This window comes from Camelus bactrianus, chromosome 17 (genome assembly GCF_048773025.1).
Source record: "Camelus bactrianus isolate YW-2024 breed Bactrian camel chromosome 17, ASM4877302v1, whole genome shotgun sequence".
NCBI lineage: Eukaryota > Metazoa > Chordata > Mammalia > Artiodactyla > Camelidae > Camelus > Camelus bactrianus.
Window position 1 is genome coordinate 42,163,264 of NC_133555.1, and position 17,106 is coordinate 42,180,369.

General features: G+C 47.9%; 1 protein-coding gene across 1 annotated transcript in view; it reads right to left on the minus strand.

Annotated features, from left to right (window-relative positions):
• Window positions 1–17,106, minus strand: part of ITGA9 (integrin subunit alpha 9) — a 314,996-nt gene that overhangs the window by 130,455 nt on the left and 167,435 nt on the right. The window contains exon 17 of the mRNA XM_074345242.1: window positions 11,984–12,060. Within this exon, the coding sequence (XP_074201343.1) occupies window positions 11,984–12,060 (77 nt within the window). The remainder of the gene's footprint in view (window positions 1–11,983; window positions 12,061–17,106) is intronic.

Below are 17,106 nucleotides of genomic sequence, written 5' to 3' on the forward strand. Positions count from 1 at the left end.
TATATGAAGCCAGAAATACCTCTATCTCCCTCATGTGTAGCCCCCTTACCTGGGCCAGTTTTATGCTCCTAACGTAAGAGAAAAGCATGTATTTACTAAGGTGATCCGAGCTCAAATAGTGGTTTCCCCAGCAACATTCAGATAATTCATGTAAATACGTGTTACTTTAAAGAGAAAAAACCAACATGCCTACGTCCTCACTGACTTTGCTAGCATCAGCGAGGCCCCAGCTCTGGCTCAGGTAATAACCTATTTAGGGACAGAGTCAGTATTTGTTTCAAAGGCCACCCTCTTTCCAACAAGGCTAACGTGAGAAGCCAGGGGGCCCTCCTGGGCCCTGCAGGCAGCCTCGGCTCCATCCTCCCGCCTCATCTGTCTGACTGAAAAAAACCGCTGGTTCCCAGCGAAGGGAGGAATTCAAATCCTCATCAGCCTCGACTTTAGGAGTAGTTTCCGGAATCACTAAATCTGAGGACATCTGGAACAAATCAGGTTCACTCCCTGTAACAACTGGATTAAAGATGAAGAATACTTCGGGGGGCAGAGGAATTCCCCAAATCTGCAGGCTGCCTAGAGGTCTGATGTCACGACGGGGCTGGTGTGCAGGATGTGTGACTCGATGGGCAGCGGGATGGAGCCCCCCAGGCCACACATACGCCGCCTGGTAAACCCGGCGGCCACACACTCAAGATGCTGGAAGGGGCTCTGCGTCTCATGGAAGCTGGAGGCCACATGACTCCAGACAGCCACCGTGGTCCCTCCACAAATAACACTGTTGTGGCCATAATTCTTCCCTGCTTCTAGTACAAGAACCAAATGGGGGATATAAATGGTCACAGACAATAAAGCGTATTGAAATGACAAGCGTCCCGGGATTTGGAACCTTCTTCCTGTGAGGTGAGCTGCCACAGGGGCCCGGGGAAAAGAGCTCTCCCCACCCGGGTCCTCAGAGGTAGAGACAGGAACATACCCACCAGATTTAGCACTTCCGATGGCCACAAATGTGCCCATTTGTCCACGAGGTGGCTGCCAGTTCACCACAAGGCCCAGTTTCTCTGCTTTGGGCCTGAAGTGTTGGTTTTCTTGAGCTCATCGAAGCTCTGAGAGACAGTCACCTGTGTCTTCAACAAACCCCAGACAAGGAATGAAGGTTTACTTCTGAACCAGTTTATTACTGTAGGTACTGGGAGTTACAGAGTCAGGGAAACACTTCCTCCAGTGTTTGGTCAGGCTTCTAAGTTTGGTCCCACATTTAAAAAAAAGAAAAAGGAAAATGTAACATGACCCCAGTCTTATAATGAAGTCACAGTCCTGGATATTATAATCAAAATCATTCGTCTACTCCAATAAGCACAGCAAAACATTTGTTTCTCCGATATGTATCTGATCCCCCTGATTCTGAATGTGTGTAATTTCCCAAATCAGGAAAAACTTCTAAACCAAGGGTTTTTTACTTGTTTTTGTGACACCAGATACTCTTTGGCAGTCTAGGGAAGTGAAGGGATTCTTCTCAAAATGGTTTTAAATGCCTAAAATAAAAAACAGGATTACAAAGAAACCAGCTATACAAAAATACAGATAATTATATTTAAAAATAGGTGGTTTACTAATTTGTGTTCTTTTTAAAATAACATTGAATGAGAAGATTTGGTGGTGGATCAGATAACTACCGTAACTTTGAAGTAGGAGAGAACGTGAATGATATTTTGAAATACCTGCAACATTGTAACTTGGTGTGAACAATACCAGTGATTTCTACGTGAGAAAGTCATGGGTCCTGCTAATATTACTGTGCTCTGTTGTCTGCAGTCCTAATTGAATCCAATGCCAAATTTCAGCTTGAAGTTAGTGAAAATAAAGCTGTGATTGATTCCCTATGTAAGTTCACAGGCCCCATGACTTCTACGCACAGACCACCAAGGAGACATGAACCCAGGTTGGGAACCTCTGTCCTATGGAAGGTGGAGGGAGGGACTGACTCAGTGACGGGAAGGAGAGGCCGGGGGAGGGAGGGAGGGACGGCACACTTAGCCTCCGACACCAGGAGAAAAGAAGGGCATTTCTGAAAGGTGTAAGATAAGAGATTTGGAGCTACTGTTGGCTTCATTCACCTCAATTCTGTTGTCCCAGGTCTAACCATGAGCCAACTTTAGAACCAACAAACCTAGGAAGGTTGGATGGGGAAGTAGTACATAAATGGGAATGTTCTCCGTCTTGGCTCTGGAGGTTAAATTGATGGTGTCCTTCCACACAAAGAACACTTTTTCTTCCAGAAAAAAAAAAAAAAAGAAAACTGAAAAAAAAGTTGTTTTTTTTTTCTGGAAGAAACCCAATTGTTGACTGAAACAATGGCATTCACCTCTTGTTCAATCTTGCTACCACATAAAACATTCTCAAACAGAGCCCAGTGCTCCCAGCAAGGAAGGCTGCTCACTGCACCTGAATATCACGTGTCATTTTTGTGTCCTGAGGACGGTAACTGCTCCCAGTAACCACAGTGAAAGCCATCTCTCACAGGGTGCCCCTTCTTCTTTTATCCCTATTTCTGGATGGTCCTCTTTAAAAGCCAAGCCCTGGGGAAGAAGCAACCAGAAGTAATCCTAAAAGACACAAAGCCCCACTCACCCCCTCAAAAGTGATTCCCACCCATCACTCCGTAAGCCTGGTTTCTAAAACTCCCAACCCCCTCCAATTCCAAGAGGGCAGATAAAAAGCCCAGCAGCAACTGTCCCCCTCCTCCCCATATGTGATGAATACACTGGATTTGTTTTCCTTTTGAAACTCACAATTCTGTAAAAGGACCAGACTGCCTGGCCAGGAGGTCTAAGAACGAACAGACAAGCTGTGAGTTGTGAGTTCTCTAGCATCTCAGGTGGGGTTCCCTGAGCAGCAAGGATTTGGGAGGCTTGGTGGGGGGAGCGGAATTCCACAGGAAGCAGGATGGAGCCAGGAAGGGTCTGAGCAAGGCAGGAGTCTTGGGTAGAGTCTAGTGTTGGCCTGAGTTGCAGGGGGCTTTGGAACACAAAACACAGTATAGAATTACCCACTCTTGAGGCTAGAGGCTGGCCTTTTGTACCCCAAATCAGTCAGTCATTGGCTGAGGGCTGCTCAGGGTGGGTGTCACCTCCCGGGCCAGGAGACTCCCAGGAGGCAAGGGCCAGTCTCCAGACCAGAGGAAGGGCAGCTGTGAGCCCTTGGCAGCCAACACTTAACAGCAGCTGTGACACTGAAAGGGATCTGGGTGTGGCATCAACAGTGTCCACCCAGCCTTTTTGGATCCAGATCACCTGGAATGGAGTCAGGGAGGAAGGCTCATAAAATCTAGAAGGTCTTTACTTAGGACCTTCCCTCTCGGAGCAACTGCAACGGGCTCTGATTCAAGGGCAGTTCATATTCTACCCAAGCCTGGCTCCTTGGCCCTGGGGGAGCCCAGGGACCACCCCTCCTCAGCCACAGTGGTCTTTGGTTGATTTTTTTTTTTTTCCATCTTGGGAGAGAAGCAGGGCCACTTTCTGATTCTCCTGAGGTTGTATCAGGCAGCTCAGAACAAAGTTGGGAGAGATGCAAACAAGAGGGTGTGTGTAAGAAAACTATGTGCGGGGGGTGGGGGGGTGGATTTACTGCAGCAAACAAAACAACTGCGCAGAATTTGGCTTGTCTCACACTAAGTCTGCTCCTGGATGGGTGAGTCTAGTGTTCGTGGCAGGGGACCAGCAACACAGTCCCACAGAATAAACTGCAAAGATCTTAGCAAAGAAACAATGGCACGTGGCTCCCTGTTAGCTCCTGATTTGAGAGAAGTGAGGGATCTAGTTGCCACATTCTTTCGATAAGTCCTCCCAGGTTGAAGGTTCAGCAAGAGGATAAATGACTGCCACATCATTGTGGCCCTGCTGGAAAGGTGCTTAGACATAAAACCTCCAATGGTCGGCTCTGCTTGGAAGCCAAGAAAAGTATTACCAAATAATATTTTATTAGGGACACCTGTGAGGGAGAGCCAGTCTTCCCGGGTGGCTGGGGAGGGAGCTCTGAGCATGGTCCCAGCCTCTTTCTATGGTTGCCATGGTTACCCCTTGGCTCTATCTCCAAGGTCTTCTCTGGATTCCCCAATCTCTCACCATCCAGATAGAAAACCTCAGTCAGTGTCTGCTCATCATGGAGAGGGCTGTCCCTGAAATCCAATATTCCTTGGGATAGATCTCTGCTGCTCATGTGTGGTAGAGCCTCCCACTGAGGCTGGTTGGCCATTTAGGAAACTGCAGATTAGATCTTCCCTGAGATAGGAAGGTATTTCCCACTGTTGCTTCCACCCACTTAGCAGCACATCACAGTGGGAGCTAGAGACAGGCCAGGCTCCTCAAGCTGCCACAGCTATCTAAAGACAGAGGCCATGGGTCTAATGGCGAGAACACTGGACTTGGCCTCAGGAACCTCCTCCTGGCAGGTTTTTTTCCAGCCACTGCTATTGAACTTTCTTTCTGACCTCAGATAAGTGACTCAAATCCTCGCCTATCAGCTCCTCGTTCTGCACCTGAAATGCTATGCTCTCCGTGAGAGCCGCCAATCACAAAGAACCTGCGGGCTGGGCTTGTTCCCACCCTGCCTGAGTTACTCTGGAGGACAGTGGAGTCACCGTCTGTGCTCATCCTGGCACTGGGCTGGAGCCAGGGCTGCAAAGAAGCACAGCTGCGTGGCCCAGCTCCACCCAGGTCCCTCCCAGGACGATGGAGGGGGCGGAGGTCGGGTCCCCTCTGCCCGGGATGTGCTGTGGACTCCTCCCTCGCCTGCCTTTGCTGCTGTCCTCAGGAAAACAGGAACAAAGCTCCCAGTACTCCCGTGTACTCGGCTCACGGGGTTTTTGCTACAGCCAAATGCCCTTCAGCGCGTGTGCAATCTGTGGTTCCGCTCAGAAGAGAAGGGGAAAAGGATCAAGATGCAGATAAACGCGAGAGGAAGTAGTTACAGTGATGGAGAATGTTAGGGGTTTGGCGAAATGTGGAAAGAAAGCATTAACAGGAAGTTATTGGGAAGAAGGCTCGGTGTCAGTAAGTGGTATAAAAACTCCTGCTGGATATTCCAGGTGGAGCTTATCAGCTGAGACTCTCTGAGAAAGCATGTGCAGCAGTCATCGTCCATGCCGCCACCGGCTCCCGTGACCCAGACTGTTTCGACTTCCAGCTGCCCGTGTCTGAATCTCCGCAGCTCAGGGCCTTTCTGCAGAACCAGACTCGGCTGCTGTCCCAGGCTGGAGGGGCCCACCCGACAGTCCCTGCCCTCCCAACCCCAGAGGAGACCGCCACCAACGACTCTCCATGGTTGGTGTACAAACTCCCCAGCCCCTTCACCCCTCAGATGCAGTAGTGTGAGCCGAGCGTTTCCCTGCACGACGAAGCTCCCTGAATTCCCTGTGGAGGCTGCATATGATGGGCTGACTGGCGGTCTCTCTCCATTCACATCCTTTGTCTTATGGCCTCACAGCTCCTCCCATCAGGGAGGGAGCAGAGTTATCTCCCCGTCCTGAGAGTCTGGTTGGCCCTACGACTCTGCTTTGGCCAAAAGAACGTGGCAAAAGTGACAAAAGACCACCTACGGCCTTCTTTAGGGAACCCCTGTCGGAGCAAGGGAGAGAGGAGACGGAGGACAAGGAAACCTTCGATTCTCATCCAAAATGCTCTATTCCTCAGAGCATGTCCCCTTTCTTTCAAGAATATACCATTGAAAAAAATCATTCCTGTTTCCAGAGATTCCAGAAGCAACAACTACAGAAGCCAGCTGCTCCCAATCAATAAACTTCTTTAGCACTTCCCCGCCTCCCCAGATCTGGGGCAGACAGCGAAGGGGGAAAAAAAGAATGAATCACAAGGCTAATATTCAGGCAACAGCAAAAGTTTCCCCAGGTTTCTGATCCACTCCCACTCACCTTCTTTCATAAAGTAACAATAACAACAATAATAAAATAACAGTAATAGTGATGATGTCACTGCTGACCTGCCAGCCACAAGCTCATGGTCAAATCTGAGGCCCTCCAAGGAGAGAAAAACCCAGCCTACGTGGATGAAGACTTCCATGACTTCATGCTTAGACTCATTTTGACCCCACAGGACAGGCAGCTGTTGTCTCCAAAGAGAAAAGCTGTTGAACAGCGTCTCACACGTCAGACAGCCCCGGGGGAACGTGACCAGGGACGGATGAAAGCCATCTTTGAGGGTGGATTTTGTCACCCAGCCACCTCCTTCCTGAATTGGGACTTTTCACACAAAGGAGGACTTCCCCCCAGCTCCCCAGCCTTGGTACTCCTGGTCCAGGGTCAGCTGATTAGCAGACAGTGTGCAGAGGAGAAGAGGATGCAGAACTGGACATTCCCAGCTTTACTCCCACCTCTACCAACCATGAGGCCTTGAGCAAGTAACCTGCCTCCCTGTGCCCCTGCACCCTCCCCACTACAAAGATTGTAATAATATTTACTTCTCAGTGTCATGGACATGATCAAATGAAATAAGAATGCTAGCTCTCATCTGCTGAGTGCTCACTATAGGCCAAGCTTTTGGAAACACTTAAATATTTTTTAATTCATTAAATGCTCAAAACAACTTTATAAGGTGTTGCTATTATGTCTCCCATTTTACAGATGAGGAAACAGAGGCACAGGGATGCAAAGCAACTTGCCCATCGTTGTGCAGCTGGTAAGACACTACAGCGTGTTTATGGATACCGAGGGCTCTATAGGATACTTGGTACATGGTCGGTCCTCAATAAACAGGGGTCTTCTCCCCTTCATGAAAGAAGACAACTCTATTTCTACCCGATGCTGTGCAGTTGATAATTCTGGCCGCTTTGCCACTTTTGAGCAGGAGAAAAATTTGTTTCAAACTCTAAACAGCTCTGGGCACAGCAACCCTCCTCTTGAAGGCTGGCCTTTCATGGAAGGTGCGACCCATCTCCCAGCCGAGGGTTTTGGGAAATGCAGTTGGCCCCACCCCCACTGCGGTACCAGCATGACTTAGGCTACAATCATAGGACCACTATATGTGGCCACTAGATGGTTCTTCCAACTTCATAAAAATGCTTACTGTGCCTTTTCACCTCCCTTAAGAGTTCTTTCATTATTGGAGTTGGCTAGCCAGAAGGCACTGAATTTCCACTGGTCTCCTACGGGAGGCATCAAAAAAATTTTTTTAAATCCAACTGCCATAGTGTGTATTTCTTTTTCTTTATCTTCATCACATGTGCTATATTCTTAGGGACTCTGAGTATTCAGACAGATGAAACAAAACATAGTTGCATCATTTGACAAATGGCATTTTCAGTTCTGTTTAAAGAAACTATCTAAAGACCTTCCTCCCTATTCCTGGACATTTTGGAAATGGTGTGTTTTGGAACTAGGCTCAAGACCATGAAAGACTGTGGACTTTTAATTGAAGACTTGATTGTTTTAAGAGACAACAGACCTGCCAGAACTCATGCTCTCTGGAGAGAAAAATAAAAACATCCATGAGCCCCAGTCAGAGACAGAATTTCCTGGCCTGATCCCTGGCCACTCGGGGTGACCCAATCACTCCCAGATGTCTTCCCCTCTGTCTTCTCAAGACAATGGCTCCTCGGTCCGGTGGGCACTTGGCTGCTCCCCACCAAAGCGCCTTGTACTGCACTGTCAACCCAGTCATTGGACGGATTTTTCTCTGTTTTCCCTTTGCTTCAACTTTTCAGTACAGTGGATCACAGCTAACAGGAGAGCTAGGCTCTAAAGATAGCATGAAAGGCAAAAATTGTGTCCAAACTGCCCTTTTGAAGCCCTTGGGGAGGTACCATGGCAGAGGTCAACACAACATCTCTCGTAAGTTCAGCCTTGCCCAGGATGCGCCTGCACTGGGACCGAGGGCGGCTGCTCCACGAACCTGAGCCGGTGGTGTAGTAACTGAGGTGATGGAGAGAGTGGCTGACTCAAAATTCAAGTCATACTTTCACTCAGCAGAATAGAGAACCCAATGACCCAATGATCCACAGCATCTCAATCTCTCTCTCTCTCCCCTCCCCTCCCTCCAGCGTGCCTACCTGCACTCTTACTAGGTTAAATGCATGCATGCTATGATTCTGCTACACCACCACTGGCTTCAGGATGAAACCTAAACTCACAGGTGTGTTCCAATCCAGTCTCCTCCTCTCTCTCCCCATCTCTTGCCTCATCTCACTGTGTTCTCTTGACCTGTGTCCAGTATTTCTGCCTTAAACATCTTTGTCACAAGCATTTTTGCAGCATACTTTTTGACCACATAATGAATTGGCCATAAGGCAATTTTGCCATAAAAGGTAAAGGAACTGGTGGACTCATATTACATACATCATAGCTCTCATAACGGTCTATACAGTGACAAGTAGACATGGTGATCTTAAAGCAGTGGATGATGGATGATAACAACCCTATATATTGACTTGATAGAAAATACGGTGACAAAACTCACCAGAAGTATGAAATAAGAGAAGGCAAAGCCAGACTGCATACTGTACTAGAAAATGGTAACGTATCAGCTTACAAAACCTTTGGTGATTTGAAGGTGCAGAGTTGAGCCCACATTTCCCATAGAATTTTGGAACGTCTATCAACGAACATGTGACAACATGCCAGGAACACACAATAGTGCAGATGCTTTCACAACACAGAGCTCAGTTACAAACGTGCATCTTAGTATTTGGAACTGGGTATCTCTCCCAAAGGAGGAAGAAATTTTACCAAAAAAGAAAAAGTGCAATGCTGAATGGGGAAAAGAATCCCATTTTAAATCCATTCAAGTATTTTGTATTTCACAATAAAGTCTTTTAAACTTCGTTATCCCTTTGTCATGTTTCATTATATCCTGTTTAATGACACTCCTTTATTTATTATTTTACTTTCACAACAAAATTGCCTTACAGCCAGTTAGTTACACAGCGAAGAGGTTTGCAGCAAAAATGCTTGTGGCAAAGACGTTTACTGCAGAGAAACTCACAGCAAAAAGACCTCCTGACAGCCTCCTTCCCTCCAGATGCCTGCAGATCTGTGTGGGAATCCCGCCCTCCACCCCTCCCTGCCTCTGCTCACACTCTCCCTCTGTCCTGAATGCCTGGATCCTCCTCATTCCCCTCAGTTCCTCCTCTTGGAAGCTGCTCCAGGGCCCTGTGATCCTCTACCTACCTCTCCTCTAGCACCGACCAGGCACTGACATCACCCAGCTGTCCCCTCCCCGCCACACTAGGGACGCCGGGAGAGCAGGACCCACACACTGTTCATGTCTGCAGCCTAGTGCCCAGTTCTTCCTTGACTTGAGCAATGAAGGGATGCACATCCCGTCCTAGGCAATATTGAATCATGAAAGTTACACAATAACCAAAGCAGCTCACTTCTGGTTCAAGCCACCAAGCCTTTGTCAAACCAAATTCAGACCTTGGCTTCCATGAGCAGTCTGCTGACTGTGCCTTCTCTCCCTGTGTCCCTGGCTCTGCACAGAGATCTGGGGAAATTTCAAAGTAACTGAAACCTTCAGCTTGGTTTTGTATCTCTACTTATCTGATTATCAGTTTATGTTTCTCTGATGGCTCCCTTGGGGATGACTTTGGGCCCAAGAGTATCATGGAGGTTTGTTTAATGGGGCATCCAGCCAAAAGTCTATTTTGAGACACCAAGGGGCCTCCTGGAAAACAACACATCCTAGGGAGAGGAGCTTTGGTCCACAGATATTGCTTTGGAGATTCAGAAAATCTCCTCCCCCAGTCTCTAGGTCTCATGTCTGAGCTCTAGGAAGATGAACTTGCAAGAAAGGTTGAAACAGCACCCAATCTACAAGGCACTAGGAAAGAGACAGAGCTACCCTCTTACTTACATTGTAGAATAGACTGCATTATGGTTCCAATTTTCTACCCCTCCCTCTATTTGTTTCCTCTGCTGCAGGACTCTCCAGTCCCTTGACTTTGCACTTGGTCATGTGACTTGCTATGACCAAGAGAATAAGGCTGAAGTAAGAATGCAGCAGGGCTGAGCCAAGGCCTTAAGGGTCATTGCAGGTCTCTGCTTGCCTTAATGCACCATGGCCATGCCATGAGAAGTAGTCGACCAGGCCAGCCCACTGGTTCCAGCAGAATAATGAAAGACACATGAAGCAGAGTTGAACTGGGTCACCCAAGTCTAGCTGAGATCCATCTACCCCCTGTTGAGCCCCAGATTCATACGTAAGTCAGCCCAGATCCAGCTGAACCTAGCCTACACCAGCCAACCCTCAGCTGGTCTCCAGATCTAGGAGAATAAATGACTGCTCTTTGAAGCCACTGAGTTTTGAGTGGTTTGTTACGCAGCATTTTTCTGTGGTTATAGCTAACTGATACATACAAGACACTGGTCCCTGGCCACCACACTAGCTGTTCTCCTATTATTGATCACTGGGCCCAGAAAGAAGACCTGGTTCTCATTAACAACCTTGAGAAGCCCGGGTGGGGCAGTGGAGGCAGCTTTAGGCACAAGGAACCTTACTGACCAGGGGCCTTGGGTTTTACATCTTAACACATGAAGAACACAATGCAACAGAGATGGCTTTGACCGTCGACCAATATGCAGCGAAAACATCAGGACTTTCCTAACCCAATATTTAACCTTAGAGCAAACGAGTATTTTTCCACCACATGAAGTTTTCTATGATCCAAAATAAATTTCCAACATTTACAGTCTGCCTCAAGATAAAACAAATCTAAGTATTTCTGCTTCATGTTACATTTCCCCTAAAACACTTTTTGGAAGATCTTTCTAAAACTAAAAGTCATGATCTGATATCTTACGAACCTTCTTAAGAATTGGTTTCTCTAATAATCCCAGGAGGTCTTTCTCATTCATGTTAAAAAAGTCCAATATCCACTCATCAGTTAGAAAGAATTTTCCAAGCTTGGCAAAACGTGTTTCTTTAATCTACCACACCTGTCCTAAGTAAAAGTAATGCCAATTAATATTTAAGAGGTTTGGGGGTGTGTGTGTTGGGGTGTGTATGTGTTGGGAGCGGGTGGTGGTTTACATCACCTTTCCCCCAAGAAGCACAAACAAAAGAAAAAGAATCTTAGCATTACTTTTTGATGAATAATGGATTATTTATCATGAGAAGTAGAAGTGTCCCGGTATAGTCCCTGGTTCATGATGGGATATTTCTTTCATTTTACCCAAACTTAAATCTCACAGTTAAGGGACACAGTTTGGCATCTCAGAGAACAAGTAACACGGATGATGGTTTTTGAGAAATGGCAGTAAGTGATATGGAGGCTAAAAGAATCTTTCAGAAGGAATTGCCTCAAAAGGATCCCATTCTCTGAAATGTGCTAAGTGACTCCGGACCAGCACCTTCATCATAAAAGAAGTCTACAATAAAAGGTTAGCGAGAGGAAACAGAGGCCTCTGTGTGGTTCCCCTCCAGCTGGGGGTTCACGTTCTGTGGGAGAAAGAGCTGCTTCAGTACAGAGGCTATCTGCCCTCTGGATCGGGACAGTATCCCCTCTCCTCCCCCTCCCACCCCAGAACCATCACTTGTTGTTAAAGCAGATGCCACTGCCACTCTCTCTGCCGTGAGAAAAAAATAAAAAGGTCCTTTATATAATAATAAACCGAATCATATGGATTGTCCCAAACAGTTCCATATTGGCAACATCATATGGTTCAACTTCACACAATGAGTACATATAAAATACACATCCCACCCCCATACAAAAACAAATACTCAAGAAAATGAGAAATACAGGCTAAATTATAAGACATGTGTGGTTGCAAACAAAACAGAAACTAAACTATCCCCCCCTAAAGTAATAGCTGTTATTAAAATTATTGTATGATATTCATTTTTTAAAACCACAACTTCTCATTGTAACTTACAACTATATTGAGCCTCTTCGGTGGGGAAATCTGCACATTCAGACTTCGGGTCTGGAGTCAAGACAAACAGCTTCCCAGAAGGATGTGGAGAAAGGGCCCTTGACTTACCTGGAGAGCAACAGGTGACCCTCAAGCTGCAGGTCGGCGGCACAGTCCTCGGAGCGGCAATTCCTCTCGAAAACAGTCTGTGAGGGGGACACAACAGCAGCGTCAGGACAGGGCTTGATGCAAATGAGCAAGTGACAGTCAAATCGCCCAAATCAGAAGACATTCTTCCCACGAGCCCCTCAAGCCCGGGACCTTCATGGAGCCAGCTCCCCGCCTGGCGAGGGGTCCTGAGCCGTTAACAAGGAAAACCCACGTCAGCGGTGGTCCTGACCGCGAAGGACCCCCTTTATCTGATTCATTTCTCGGGCTACTCAAGTGCTTCTCCAAGTCTTTTTTTCAAGAAAGGGACACAGCAGGTGTTCTTTCCATCTGTGAGACTCTCAATGCTTTCAGGAGTGAATCGTAAACCAGTTGAGTCAAGAATTTAGATTACAGTCTTGTCATTGCCCTCTGCTGTCTTAGGGAGGCAGAAAATCTGCATCTTAGATGGGTTCTGCCTGAGCAAGGAGGTCGTGGTGTAATTTTTAGTTCCAAAGGGAAAAGTCAAAGGCAATTAGCCTCTGAAGCGGAGGGTGCCCCACAGACTGAAGGGATCCCTTCTCACATCTTGGAGGGGCAGCCAGTAGTTAATGGGGCTGGCGTGTCCTTTCTCTAATCAGGACTGGGCCTTGACGGCCAAAGCCTCACCCAGGGCCTAAAGCTCGCTGGGCCAAACCCGACATCCTCCCAGAAGGCTCATGGCGTGTGCCTGAGCTGGGTCTACCTGTGGAGGATGCTGGGGAATCAGGAGCAGCTTTTGGGATGAGTTAGAGTTTTCCTCTCTCTATGGTCCTCCCCTCAGTCTGTTCTCAGCCTCTCTGATGTTTCTGACCTATGGCCAGCAGGCTCCCTGCGTCCACATTGACAGACACTCTTCACTCTCGTTAGGTGCCTTTGATCACTTGGGTAAGATTTTGGAGAGAAGAGCTGTTTGCCTTTTTTTTTTTAAGTTGTAATTTATTCACTATTCAACTTCTCTGTCGTCACCACTCATGGTCTGGATCCCTCCCGCCCCCGGACTGAACACAGTTCCAGGTGATTCGTTCCCCTCCCACAGGGTGAGGCCAGGCGGCTTCTCAGAACGTCAACGTGGACTCCAGCAAACGTGCTGGCCAAAGAACAGTCTAGACCCAACCAGACAGGATAGTTCTGCCTATGGAAATTCATATTCCTGTGTCACATTTCCAAAAGAATAGCGTGTCCCAGCCAACATTCCCTGCCTTGAGCGTGGGGGAAAAACTCATGAAAGTCTTGGGCAAAAAGAGGACACTCCCATGTTCTTTTGGCCACTACTGGGGGCAAGGAGAGAGCCAAATTTCCAAGAGATTTCAGTATACGGCATGTGTGCTTTATTTGCCTTCTCAGTCATGGAGAAGACAGGAGGAGGCGGATGTGAGGTCTGCGCAAACATCTCAGGTGAGAGAAGGCTTTCTGAGGTTAGGAAGGAGGTGAAAACAACAAAGGTGGCTCTACCATCAAGCTAAGGAACCTTTAAGGATGAAGGGCCCTTTCTGAGCCACCAGGATCTTGCACCTAACTTTCTATTCGTAATACCACTTTCTTTTTCTCCAATAGAAGCTCTCCTCCCAAATCATGTAAGCTGCAGGCCCCGCTGAACCTAGCTCTGCCCCTGGTGACAGGCTCCTCCTCAGAAGTGTCTCTCTCATTTCACAGGCAAGAGAGACAGTTTGACTCCCCGCCTTTGGAGGTGGGGTGGGGAGCAGGGGGCAGCTGACATGGAAGAAGTGACCTACATCCATCCCGGGGCACGCAATCCAGCAAGATCTGGTCCTTGCCCTCCTCAGCTCCGTCTCTCTCGTGCCAGCTGCCCCTCAGACAGCCCTGGCCACTTCCTACCCCAGGGCCCCCCAACAAGCTGATCCTGAATTCCTCCACTTACTTCACCCGGTACGTGTCCTCTCATCCTTCAACAAGCAAATTAAAACCACATCCCTGAGCCCCTGACAAGTCTGGGCTTCCACCGTCAGCTCTTGTAGTTCGTGCATTTTTCCTTCTACTGCTCATTGTGATCGTCACTAACTCACTGTATCATGATGTATTTCCTGTTTGTCTCCCCTGCTAAAATTATGCTGTATGAGGACGGGGACCATACTGGTCTTGTTCACCCCTGTGCCTGCCCTCAGAGCTCGGCGTGCGGAAGCCGCCCACTCCACACTGGAGGACCACACGTGCTCTGAGAGATGGGCTAACACTGAAATGGGGAACTCAGTGATGGATGCCCCAGTGTGGGCCAATGCAAAATACACTGCTCACCAACACCAAAGCTGCAGTCTGCAACCAAAGCACCTGTCCCTCAGCTCCAGGCAAGTGCAGAGCCTCCCCAGGGGGAACCAGGGGATTTGTAAAAGCTTTGTCCTTGGTCTGACTTTCCTTATACTCTGCGCTCTATTTCCTGATCCTCAAACTAGCTTCTCTAGCTGTTAAGTCTTCCAGTGCTGCTGAATTTCCATCCAGCCAAAGGCAAGGACTGAATCTCTCTCTCTCTCTCTCACACACACACACCCCTACACAAACACACATTAGGAGAATGCTTACACTGACCAGCTAAAATTAGGAATAAACTATCGAGAAAAAGTAAAGCACAAACTTAGAAGTTAGTCCAGAACTCAATTTCTACACTGATAAAATGAAAAGAACCACATCAGTGACACTCCTGTTAATCCAGGGGTGGGAGTCTGTGGCTCTTCCACTGTTTTTGTTTTAGGCACCCGTGTCACTGTTTACACCAGCAAATGTGAGTGACAACTACAGTGTGTAAGAAGGAGCGCCATGAGGGTTGTCTAGTTGATGCTGAAGAAAGAAGACCATGGAGACAGAGTCAGAGTGAATTTCTCTCTGTGCAGACAACTGTACTTTCTGAAAACCAACGCACAGCATCTCCTATTGCACTCTTCACAACGTGACCTTCCTCCCGCAGACAGGAGGGGGGTGGAGTCGATGCTCCACCCCTTGATTCTGGGTGGATCTGTGCTGCAGAGGAAGCAGAGCTGTGCAATTTCGAAGACTTGTCAGAAAAAGTCATAGAGCTTCCCCTGAGTTCTCCTGGGACATTTGCTCCTGGAACGTCACTACTCTGCTGCACAGAGGCCTGAGCATCCCCGGAGGGGCTCATGTGGAGAGAAACCCACAGGCAGCATCCACCCCAGGCCGCATGAGGGAGCCATCGTGGCCCAATGAGCTGCCCTGGCTGACACTCATTGGGCGGAGGTGAGCTGTCTCTCTGGCAAACTTCAAATTCATGAACAAAATGAAGGATTGCTGTTATTTTAGGCCACGCAGTCTTGGTGTAGTTTGTGACACAGCCACAGATTTAGCGGGATGCTCCTGAACCCAAGGGCCTCCCCTAACTTGGGCAGTGGTGTGAACGGGAGAGGGCGTGCATTCCGAGCCCAGGGAAAGCCTTGGCTTAGGCAAGTCCCTCCCCAGGTGGGAATGAAGTTGTCTCCCAGGTAAAACATCAAGATCCCAGAAAGTCAAGAGATCTGAGTGGCAAGACGGAGACTAAAGTTGAAATTCACAGTTCCTGTACTTGGGACCTGGACTCACCTCTCTGGGCAAATGACCGTTTTTGTTTCCTGAGGAACTGAAAAACATCTCTCAGACAGTTCACAGAAGGCTGTGCTTTTCTCACAAAGCCATGGCCACCAAGGCCAGGGCAGCCTTGGGTACGTGTGATTCAGGGCTGGCAGCTCTGTGGCTGCCCTGACCAAGGCTGACTTCAGAAAGGCAGTTGTCCAGCTGCTCAGGCCTCAGGGGTGCCCATTTCTCCCACCCAGATCTGCTCTGGAAAGAATCTTCCCTCCTGATCTAGCAGGAGGTAGGATCCCTCGTCTAGTCCAGCTGCCATGTTCAGAGAAGTGACAGTTTCTTGGACTTGGTGATACTAGCTTTAAAAATATATGTAATCATTGACATAGGTTAGACACTGTTTATGGGGTTGCTACGGCAACCCAGTCCCATGCGGAGGCCTGAGAAAACAGAACAATTGGATTGGGTGGGAATAAATGCTTCTCAAATCCCACCCCAAGGCTATTTTCAAGCTAAAATGAGCAAGACGTTTCCTGACAGGCGATCTGACTTTGCAGAAGGTCTCTGCTGGAGAGCAGGAGGGCCATTTCTGAGCTGTTATTTCTCCCACAGTCCCACACAAGTTCCCAGAGGTCCCAGCCATATGTAATTCATGTCTGCAACCCCCAGCACCTAGCATAGTATTAAACGTGTATATGTGGAAATGCTATGACCTGAGGGTAAGAGGTTTCTCCTTCCCAATTCTTTCTTAATGCTTTTTCCAGAGTTCAACATTGTCCTTAATGTGGCCCCTTAAAAGAGCTCAGGGTGGTCCCAGGAATTTCAGCTCTATTGAGTCCTTCACTCAAAGGAAGGAGGGGAAGTCTCATAGCTTGGTATTTAAAATCAGGTTATACAGACAGACTTGTTTTTTAAAGAACAGCAGGTCCACAAGAATAAATGAAAGACAAATACTCTGGAAAAGTAAAGCCGAGAAATCCCTTTGATCTCAGGGACTGTATACATTGTCCTTTCAGATTCTGAAATCACGGGAGGAGAAACAGTCCTGTTGGTCTCCCTCTAAACAAAAACATGATACCAATTTGGCTTCCTGCCTCAATGGAAAGATTGGAAGTCATGAGTTCTTGTGCCTTTGGGCATCCTTTGGTTTACCCATGGCCCTGCAGTTTAGAGAACAGTCCCCTCTGCCTTTTAAAGACAGCATTTCAATAATCTAGTTCAACCTCCGTGAAGAACGGAGTGGGAGGCTGAGCTGCTCAGAAAGGCGCTGGACCACCTGGGTCTGCACCTGGCCTCTGGACCCTCCCTGTCCCCTCTCCAGGTCTGCCTGGGACTGGGTGGCCTTTTCTAGGCCACATTTTGTGTCCCTTTGACAACCTCTGACTTTTAATATCAACCTAAAGTCTCCTCTAGGGAATCTCCTTGCTCTCCAGAACCAGAATTTCCTTCCCTTGATTTTTACACTGGAATCTTTTGTGTTCTATGTTCCACTCATTAAAAAAAAAAAAAAAAAAAAAAGGCTGCTGGTCATTAGT